Below are 10,781 nucleotides of genomic sequence, written 5' to 3'. Positions count from 1 at the left end.
TAAGATTTTTAATTAATTATATAAAATTTTACATAATTGCAATAGCTCTCATTTGTTTATAATTCAATAAGAGATTATCATACATTTTTACCATATTTTTATTATCTCATAGATACTACTTATAAAATATAATGATCTATTTCTCATAAAATATTTCACCAAAGTTTGACGATTTAAATAAAAAAAATATTTTAAAAATGCTACACTTTTATAAAATAGAATTTTTAGATTTATTTTTTAAAAATTATATAACTTCATTTTTGTTGAAAGGTGTTCTTCATATGCTTCCTTCCAGTATCTAAAAAATATAATAAAACGAACAAATTACGCCTCCATCTTTGCCCTCAGAGAAACTAAAAACAAAACCCTAATTACAGAAATTGCGGCATTTCTTCTCCTTTATTTTCTTAATTGCTGTTCTCTTCTTGTTCCAGTTTTCGCTTTTTTCCCCTTGGCTTCACTGAAAATTTCGGTCGTTGTTCATTATCATCTTATTATTATTTGTAATTATTCCTCTTTATTTTCTGAGAAAAATAGACGCTGGATTTTAGGGGACGCTAAACGGTGCAATAGCCTGGAATTGAAGCGGGTATTAGGGTTAGTTCTCTCCGTTTTATTTCATCTGCACACTTTGTCATCTCCCTTGAAGAATGTTTCCACATATTTTGTTGTTGTCATTTCGCTTCAAGCCCTAGCAGTTGGGAACTTATTATCGAAATTAAATCTAGGGTTTTTAGTTTTACTCCTAATATATCGTTATTTAGGGATATTTTTTCTCATTTAACCGATGCATGGGCGTTAGCATTATTTGAAATAGTTCTCATTACTTTTCTTTTGTTGGATTAAGTTTTGTATTCGAAAAGAGGATTGGATCTTTTTTAAATGGAAACACGAGGTTCGTTTGAGACTGGAAAAATCAGCAATCTGTAATTCCATCTTTTAATCAAATATGGAGTAGGGAGTGAGTTAATTAAAATATAATCTCCTTATTGCCATTGTCTTTGTATTCGTGGCAATGGCCTCTTATTCCTGTTAAACAAATTTCTCTTTTTTATCAAACAATTCCTTCTTTGCCAGTTGTTGGATGACACCTTAAATCCATAGAATTTTTGGTTATGGTGGTTTGAATGACAAAGGATACGGTAACAGCTTGAGTTTGTGTGGGAAGAAAATTAATTCGAGGATTAGAATTTGAAGAAGGTTGCAAAAGTTTCTTTAAAAAGAAAAGAGAGGACCAATTATGTTCTGAGGATCATGTTTGATATCCCTTATGAAAAAAAGTGAACCAACATTTGTTCCAGAATGGTTGAAAAGTACTGCTGGCACTGTTTCTGGGGGTGGTGACAATTCAGCCCACCACCTAGCTTCCTCTTCTTCTCACTCAGGTACCCTTTGACATTTCTCATCCCAGATATACTTCATTACAATGTTACTGTTTGACATGTATCTGTCTGTTAGATTTGTTATGCCTTTTTTGTTACCTGAAAGTTGTGTTTCTCATTGCATTTACACTTCTGTATTTTATAGTATTTGTTGGAATGTTTGTTTTAATTTTCAGAACATAAAATAACTGTATTCTTGTTATCTAGATGTTTCTTCAGTGATGCATCAGGGAAGACAGAGAAGCTATATGAATATAAGCGATGGTGATTCCCCACGTCATGCGTTTTTAGATCGAACATCTTCTTTGAATTCACGGAGGAGTTATAGAAATGGTTCTGCAAAGCATGCTTACAGTAGCTTTAGTAGGAGTCACCGCGATAAGGACAGAGAAAGGGGTAAAGAGAGGTCCAGTTTTGTGGATCATTGGGATCGTGATTCTTCTGATCCTTTAGACAGTATCTTAACAAGTCGGGTTGAGATGGATACATTGCGGCGGTCTCATTCTATGGTCTCTAGAAAACAGGGTGAGGCTTTGCCTCGAAGGGTTGCAGTGGGCTCTGGAGATAGTGGTAATAGTAAACATAACAAAGGCAATGATCTGCTTTCTGTGGGTTCGATAGGGAATAGCATCCACAAGGCTGGGTTTGAGAAAGATTTTCCCTCACTTGGAACTGAAGAGAGGCAAGCGGTGCCTCAGATAGCTAGAGTTTCTTCTTCTGGTTTGAGTTCACCTGTTGGCAATTCAGCTTTGATTGGTGGGGAAAGATGGACTTCTGCTTTAGCAGAAATGCCGGCCGCGGTTGGAAGTAGTAGCTCAGGTTCTATGCCTGCACCCCTAACTGCTTCTACCTATGGTTATGGTGATCCAAGTGTCACAGTTGGTCTTAATATGGCTGAAGCTCTAGTCCAAGCTCCTTCACGAACCCGTACTGCTCCCCAGGTAAGTGTCTCAATCAATGATTTCCCATTACATGTATAACTTATATTTGTAATTTAACTAGACATTCCTATTTGATACAGTTATCTGTCAAGACTCGAAGGCATGAGGAACTGGCCATTAAGCAATCAAAGCAACTGATACCAGTGACACCTTCGATGCCTAAGGGTTCGGTGAGCCAATCAACTTAGGTTTCAAAAGTATTTTCTATTAGCTGTATAAAGTTCATAGTTTTACTCCTATTAAACGAGTTTAGTCCCCCCTCCCTCTTCCTCCTCCCTTCCTGTACATCATCTATATTCATTTGAGATCATATGTTGGATATTCGTTTAGATGCTTGGCAACTATCTTGGACACTTTTTCAATTTTCTTATGACTCCTACGATATGTAAGGAGCTTGAAGTTGATCTATGTTTTATCTACGCCTAGTTATTTTTTGGCCGTTCAATGTGAGGTGCAAAACTTTTTACATGGGTTCAGCTAAATTCTGTGTTACTTGTCTACTTCATGTATTAATGAACCACGTAAGTTTCATGATTTTATTGTCCCAGGTTCTCAGTTCTGTGGACAAATCTAAAGCTAAACCAGCAGTCAGGGCAAATGAGATGAATATAGCTGCCAAGGGCGGGCAGCAGCAACCTTTTTTGATTCATCATGGTAATCAATCAACTCTTGGTGGGCATGTGAAGTCCGATATGCCAAAGACATATGGGAAGCTTTTGGTTCTCAAACCAGGATGGGAGAATGGGGTCTCATCCCCTGCTCAAAAAGATGTAGTTACTCCAACAAATGTCAACAGCAAAGTTACAACCAGCCAACATGCTGTTGTTGCTGTTACATCTGCTCCTGCAAGAAACTCAAACAACCCAAAGCATCCTGCTGGGGATCGGAAAGCTGTGAATCCAATAGCTGGATTCATTGTCGAAAAGAGACCCTCTTTGGCCCAAACCCAGAGTCGAAATGATTTTTTTAATCTCCTGAAGAAGAAAACTTCAACAAACACTTCTGTCAGTCTCTCATATTCAAACCCTCATATTTCCTCATCCACCACAGAGAAACCTGAAGTGTTAAAGGAAGTAGACAGTGCTTCCTTGACCGCTCACGCTAATGAGAATGGCTCTGCAGCAACTAGCAATGGTGGCACCTGTCAAGAAGCTCAAAGATTTTCTGATGATGATGAAAAGAATCTGAACTCCTTTACTATGTTTTATACAGATGAGGAAGAGGCTGCATTCCTTCGTTCTCTTGGCTGGGAAGAAAACTCTGGTGACGATGAAGGTCTCACAGAAGAGGAGATCAACGCATTTTATCAGGAGGTAATTATACCCTTGTATTTTTGTGGTTTTACTTTCCTTTTACTGGTAACGTGTTCATTTAATAATTTTTGTTAGAAGCCATTCTATGATAGTTAATAATTTTTTGTTAGAAGCCATTCTATGATAGTGTTTCTAATGAACCTTTTTTCTATACTGGAAATTACTTGAGTTGTCGTTGCTCTATGCTTTCATGCTTTCTGCAATATGATGCATGTCTACTTTCTGCTCGTTTAAAAGTAATGCGTTTTAAGAAGTGACGTAAGAACTCTTGTAAGAATAATTTCTGGATGCTCATTGTTTATTTTGTTTATTGATTTTGCTTTGCAGTACATGAAACTGAGACCGTCTTTGAAACCGCACCATATTGTGCAACCAAAGATGGCTCAATCTATTGCAACTAATTTAGATGGAGCTTCTTCGGAATTGAGCTCACCTGACTCCGGATCTGAAGCTTGACTCTTCTATGCCCTTAGTAAAATCGAAAGTAGATCCAATTTTTTATGGCAGATGATTAGGCTTTTCTTTTTTTGGATGTCTTCTGTTTGAAAGGAAGCTGATGAGTTGAGTTGGGTATGGGTTTAGGGTTTTGAGAGGGTGCATTTTGCAAATAGTACAATAAGTCCTGCTCACTTATAACAAGAAAATTTTTTAGGGTTCTTTCAAGGTTGTTGGATTAGGGGAAAAAGTTTGACATGGGGCTATTTTGTCTGTGCAGTGGGAAAATGACGTTGGAAAAAAGTTAATCTCTTAGGGGTATTTTCCTTTCAAGAGGGTTCAACTTCACAAGAAAAATATTATTGGGTTTTGATAAATTGTTTGGAAAAGGGAAAAAGGTAATAAAAAAATCCATTTTAGTTTATTTCAAATTTCCATACTTTGTTTCTTGGATAAAACGAGTATGTTGCAATTTGCATATCTTACTAACCTCGTAACCTGTAGTAAGAAGTGCTTTGACAAACTTGATCAGTTGATAGCCCTTTAGAGAATGGCTCTTTTGGGTCGAATTTGTTCCTGAATTGAATAAGTTTGATCAGATGAGTCCTGAACTCTATTTTTATGAGATCAACCCTTTGTAGTTGCTTATATTAAGTTCATGGTCAGTTTGGTTTAACTTGTCAAGTTTTTGGTATAATTTAACAAAATTTGTAAGGTTTCAAAGGTCAATTTGACCCAAAATAGAATTCAATGGGTTATTTTGTGGTTCAATTATAATTAAATTGAAATAAAATTTAGGATAAATTACAAGTTTATTATCACAATTATTAATCCAATATGTTGAATTTATCCGATCGAGTATTGTAGAGGCGAGATCGAGTATTGTAGAGGCGAGGACGACTACTCAATCTAGTTTGCTCTATTCATAAATTCTAAGATTCAAACTTCAAGATTTGAACTCTTGACTTGACCATATTTATGAGATCAAATTAGTTATTAGTAAATTCAATTATGATATGATATTATCTTACGATGATATCAATTTCACCTATATTTTAACTGGGTTATCAATATAAAATCAAAACATAACTTTAGGTATAATTTTTTTAAAAAAAAAACAAGTAATCAAAACAGAAAACAAGTAATCAAAACAGAATAAAAATGATAGGGTACCAAATGTGTAATTTTGCCCTTTCGTCTGTTTGAATAACTAAAATCATCATTTACATCCGGTTTGAATCGAACCGCTAAATTGATTCTTGGCCTCGTTTAACTGGACGATTGTCTGATCTTAAGATGCAATATTTGACATTGGCATTGTGCATTGAAGATTGTACTTTCGGAAGTTTCATTGAAACAACAAAGTAGAATACAAGATTTGATTGAAACTGAACCAATTTTATTGACAGAGCACAGTTGGTCGAAATACTTAGCAAAATCACACAAATATTCAAATGAGCAGACCATGAACCGTACTTTCATAATCAGCTCAAGACAACAGTATAATACAAGATTTATGGAAAGTGAAGCAATTTTCTACCCATCTCAATCCCATTGATTAATTACAGAGGAAACACGCACATACCATTGCCTTACTTTCGAGTTCCGGTGCAATGCCGGATTAGATTGGAGCTATATGCTATTCTGGGTGCGAAGTCCAATATATCAGCCCACTGCAATCGAGATTCAAGTTAATGAACTATATTAGTTTACGGATGAAACCGCAGGACTTCTTCTGAATGACAAAGACATATCATACTATGCATTGACTATTTGTGAATTGGGAGTCTCACTCATACAGGCACAAGCATGAATCTGACGATGTAATTATAGAAAATTTAACCTAATTTAAAATGGATGATGATGACAATTTTAAATCCAGAAAAACCATGTACCTGATTAAGACGAACACGCACTGTAAGACACCTGCAGTACCAGTCCACACTGAAGGACCAGATTTCACTATCGAGTCCTGTATCAAGAGGCCCACTGAAGCAGCCAGTGAGACGAAGGATACAACATAAGCAAAGAAAAGCCAGAGCTTCAACCTGTTGCAAAGAAGGATTAGTATTCATAAGCCAAAGCAAGCAATCAAAGGACTACTGGGATTCTCATAGAAAAGAATCTAGAGGATCTAGAGTTTAGAATACACAACCAAATTTATACAGGAATGGTTGGCAGATTCCATTTGGAACAACTAGAAATACACCACACACAATCTTCCAATGGAGACAATTATATGAAAACCAGGCATATAGATGATAGGAGATGCATAGCAAGAAAACAAGACAAAGGGTATCAAAAGCGTAAACACCATTAGTAATTCCAAATTGCTTTAATCCACATAAATGCGAACCCTAAACCCTACATCTGGAATTCTAATCACTAACTACAAGAGCCAATGAATAGATTACATCAATAAACATACTTATTGCATATTGTTAGCCCATATAACATCCCACCCTCACTCGATGCCTTCAACACACGGTGCAAATTTCAATACATTTACAAATAAAATTGGTTAAGCAAAGATTCGTTAGGCTTACATTGAATCCGAAGACCTGACGCTTATGAATTTGGAGTTCAAAGTAATCATCACATCAATAAATCTCGTTTCAATTAGCACAATCACTAAGGAACAATAAAACCCTAGACAATTACTTAACTTTCGAATTGAGGGCAAAACTATACAGTTTTAGCAATATTCAATAACAGCGGTATAATTGAGCTCCAAATAGCAGATCAAAGGAAAATTCTCGGGAAAGAAAAAAAAATGCAATTGAAATAGGAAAGAAAGGAATCAGCTAACCTCCACTCGCCGTCATCGTAAGGAGAGTAATCGATATCCTCTCTTCTAACACAATTGAACATCAAAGCCGCAATAGTTGCAAATATTCCTTTAAAAAAAGAAGTAAAATAAAAAAGAAGTTGATAAATTTATGGAAAAACAGAGGAGGAATTCCGATGTACCAGGTAAATAGTGGAGGAAAGGGACATTGACGGAGCTACAAACGACGGCGTCGACCCAAAACCACCAGCCGGCACCGAACACGGCGCCCGCGACGCCGGGACCGAAGATCGCCCACAGTTCACCTAATTCCATTCCCTGGTTTTCCGATCTAATAATTTGACTAATTATTAACAAAGAAATAATGAATCGAAATATAAAGAAAACAAACTCTTTCTATGTATAGGCACAGCCGAATATATAAATCATAAAATTAAATTTACAAAATAAACCCCATCCCTATATAATTTATTCTAATTATTTCTTTTAAAATATTATAAACACTTTTATAATAATTAGATTTTATCGTGAATGAAAATATTTTATGTAAAATACTATAAATTTAAATTTCAATTAAAAAATAATTATAGATGAAGTGATGAAAGGTTTATATATATAATTATAGATATTTAATTTTAAAATTAAAAATATATTATTATAATTATCTTCTAAATATTTAAAAGGTGTTCTTATTATTTTCACAAATCAGATTGAGTATTTTTTACCTTAATCGTAAACTTGTATTTAAATATTAATTTTTTAAAAACTAATTTCATCTTATAAAATTAGATTATAATTCATCAAATTCGAGTTAATTCTTATTTCTAATTACATATTTGGAACAAACGAACAATTATATTTGTAGCTGTGTTTCAAAAATATTTGTAAAACCGAACAATTATATATTAATAACATAAATTTTTAAGAAAATATAGATAAAATTTTAAAATGAACATCGTTAATAAATTAAATAACTAAGCACCAACTAAGTTAACTTAATAGTTAAAAAAACTATTGTTATCTCTACAAGTTTGAGGAGCATCAATCGCGGGATATTTTATATTTTATTATCAAATGGTATTGAAAGTTTCTATGACATATACCATCACTTATAAATGTATTAGATTAATTAAAAATAATAAATATAAAAATTTTAAATTTGAAAATAAATATGTGTTTAACCTAAACAATACTTATATTCGTCGTCGTTAGGTCTATAAACGAACTGAATGTTTAGCGAACCGTTCATTTGTGTTCATTTATTAGTTAAACAAACGAACATGAACGACTACGAATAAACTAAATTCCTTAATGAATAAATATGAACAAAAAAATTGTTCGTTTATTTATTCATATTTGTTCAATTAAATTAAACAAACGAATATAAACATAAATTTATTCTTGTTCGTTCGATTCATTTACATACATATTAGCTGTGTTTGTCGACCAATTCTGACAGGCAATTATTTGCCTATTTAACTTACAAATATTTGCTGACCGGCTTCAACGTATGCAAGTGAATTCTGGGAATGAGGTGAGAGCTTAAACCATTTTCATTTCAATCAAGCTTGGCAATGGACAACAATGCAACTGACGTAACATCTGTAGTTCCTCCAACAAGTGTCGTGTCATCTGTTTCATAGATGTCGGTAAGACATAATAAATAAGAATTTTTCTTTCACTTCAACGGATACGTTGGTCCACATTGATATTTGATTCAATAATTACGATAAATTTTTATATTTATTTAATAAATAAATAAATAAAAATATAAATATATTAAGTACGTTTGTTTTTTTTATGAATAAACTTATTTGAAAGTCGATTTATCTATTTCTGATTTTTTTGTATTTTTTATATTTTGAATATTAGTGAAGATGACGATTAAATTGAATACAAAATACATTTTAAAGTTCAAATTATGAAGCCTAAAGAGCTTAAGGACTGGTACTATAAATAAGACAAGACAGATTGTGAGCTACTCGAGTTTGACTCGATCAAAGTTTGATAAATACTCGAATCCAATGAACTCGACTCATGTTTTTAACGAGCCAAAACAAGTTACTTAATACTTGACTCGAAAAGTTAACGAACAACTTGAAAAAAATAATATATTAAATTTTATTTTTTTAAAGATAAATTATTAATAATATTTATATTTATGTGTTGATTTTTTTAAATGTTCTATAAAGTTTTATTGTATTTAAGTTTTAGGTCCTAGATCCAGTTTCAACCAAGTTATTTTTTATTTCAAGTTTTTTTCGAATTCTAATTCATAGTTTCAAGTTTGAGTCGAATTAATTAGACGAGTGATGATGAATGATAATGATATAAGCTTAGTTTTTTTTTGGATAATTTGATTTTATTACCCAAATAGCAGTGAACTGCTACAAAATACAATCAATGTTTGAAATTACAAAGGATGTCATAAAAACAAAATGGCAATGAAGAAAGAGTTAAATAATACCCCATTGATTACAAAGAGAAATATTAGTCGGATGTAAGCGGTTAATGTGCCTTCCCCTTAGGTTGAGTCCAACAGATTCCTTGATCGAACTGAACATAGCTTCAACAATAGTTGTTTGTGATTGAAAGATCCTCTTGTTTCTTTCTTTTCAGATTGTGTAGATCAAAGCATTCGAGGAGAGTTTCATGATTGAAGAGAGAAGGGAAGATCCCTTCCACTTAACCGTTGCCCAAGCGTAGAGAGCATCCCATGACTGGTGGCTGAACCGAAGACCACTGCAGGAGAAAATTGCAGACCACAGAGCAGTATCAACCTGATATTCAAAAAATAAATGGTTTCTAGTTTCCATTCCCGTTCCACAAAATGTGCAATGATAGTCAGTGACGATCCCCATTCGATGAAGCCTCTCTTTTGTGGGAAGTCGGTCGAGGAATGCCATCCAAGTAATAATGCTATGTTTAGGTATAAGGAGAGGAGATATAAGCTTAGTTTCCTCGGGTGGAAACTATTCATTCGTGTAATTTCATTTGATTATATTAAAATTGTATACTAGCCGACAATTAGTTGGTCTAGTGGGATAAGATACTAGATCCCCTAAGTAAGGTTAAAGGTTGGAACTCTGTCACTTGCGAATGAAGTAAATTTGGTTGGGAAGGTCTCCTTTGACTCTGTAGTACCCAATATATAGATTAGTCGGTCAATAGATTCAGATACCGATGATTAATTCAAAAAATAATTGCATACTTCTCTTTCTTTTTGACTCATTTGTCATCGAAGTCTTCTTAATTGCTTTCTTAACCTTATTTTTTCCCTTTTCGCTGGGCTGGCTCCTTGTAAAGACTAAATTGTAGTTTATTCTCAGTGTATTATTCATGGATATAAATTAGATTGGGAAAGCATATGACAATATGTGTGCGTGTGTTTTTTCCGTTTAAAGAGTATAAGTTAATCATTGTCAATAAAATATAGAAAACCAGTATTTAAATATAATGAAATATCTGAGCAGTGAAAATAGAAGGTGATATTTCAGTTTAAATTCTGCCAGTGCTCCTGAGAATCACGAGAGAAGTAGAGAAATTGTTGGTATTTTAACGAAGAGAAAACTCAATAGATAAGGAAATTGAATGTTGTTATTTTATTGATCGATCATTAAGAATTTAAATAAAATGAAATCAACAATCCACTAACAACATATTCCTAAATTTAAGAGCAACCCATGAATAATTTTCCCGTAAACTTAAGCAACACACAAATAACAAATAATCTAAAAATAGTCCTAAACATATCAACTAACACTCCTTGCTTTAGGAACTACAAACACGAAGTGTTGCTCTCAAAACTTCAAATTTACTTACGGGAAGCGGTTTGGTGAAGATTTCTGTAAGTTGCTCCTCTGTTTTTCAATGAACCAATATAACATCACCTTCTTTTTACACTTCTCTCAAAACGAAAAGT

The 10,781-nt window shown here is 33.6% G+C and overlaps 2 protein-coding genes across 2 annotated transcripts; one reads left to right on the top strand and one right to left on the bottom strand.

Moving 5' to 3' along the window:
* The first annotated feature begins 291 nt into the window (after positions 1 to 291).
* On the top strand, positions 292 to 4,315 carry LOC120191315. The gene is made up of 5 exons (XM_039194286.1): positions 292 to 1,385; positions 1,590 to 2,323; positions 2,404 to 2,493; positions 2,872 to 3,636; positions 3,964 to 4,315. The coding sequence occupies exons 1-5, from the start codon at positions 1,271 to 1,273 to the stop codon at positions 4,090 to 4,092; spliced, it is 1,833 nt and encodes a 610-aa protein (XP_039050217.1). The 5' UTR covers positions 292 to 1,270; the 3' UTR covers positions 4,093 to 4,315.
* A 1,133-nt stretch (positions 4,316 to 5,448) lies between these two features.
* Positions 5,449 to 7,223, bottom strand: LOC120191316 (transmembrane protein 50 homolog). Its single transcript, XM_039194287.1, has 4 exons — positions 7,042 to 7,223; positions 6,881 to 6,968; positions 5,967 to 6,119; positions 5,449 to 5,744 (listed from the first exon to the last, which is right to left on the bottom strand). The coding sequence occupies exons 1-4, from the start codon at positions 7,172 to 7,174 to the stop codon at positions 5,711 to 5,713; spliced, it is 408 nt and encodes a 135-aa protein (XP_039050218.1). The 5' UTR covers positions 7,175 to 7,223; the 3' UTR covers positions 5,449 to 5,710.
* Positions 7,224 to 10,781: the final 3,558 nt, after the last annotated feature.

Source organism: Hibiscus syriacus, unplaced genomic scaffold (genome assembly GCF_006381635.1).
Source record: "Hibiscus syriacus cultivar Baekdansim isolate YM2019G1 unplaced genomic scaffold, ASM638163v2 tig00116965_pilon, whole genome shotgun sequence".
Taxonomy (NCBI): Eukaryota; Viridiplantae; Streptophyta; class Magnoliopsida; order Malvales; family Malvaceae; genus Hibiscus; species Hibiscus syriacus.
The sequence above is the reverse complement of the archived record's forward strand: the minus strand, read 5'-3'. Positions and strand labels throughout refer to the sequence as shown.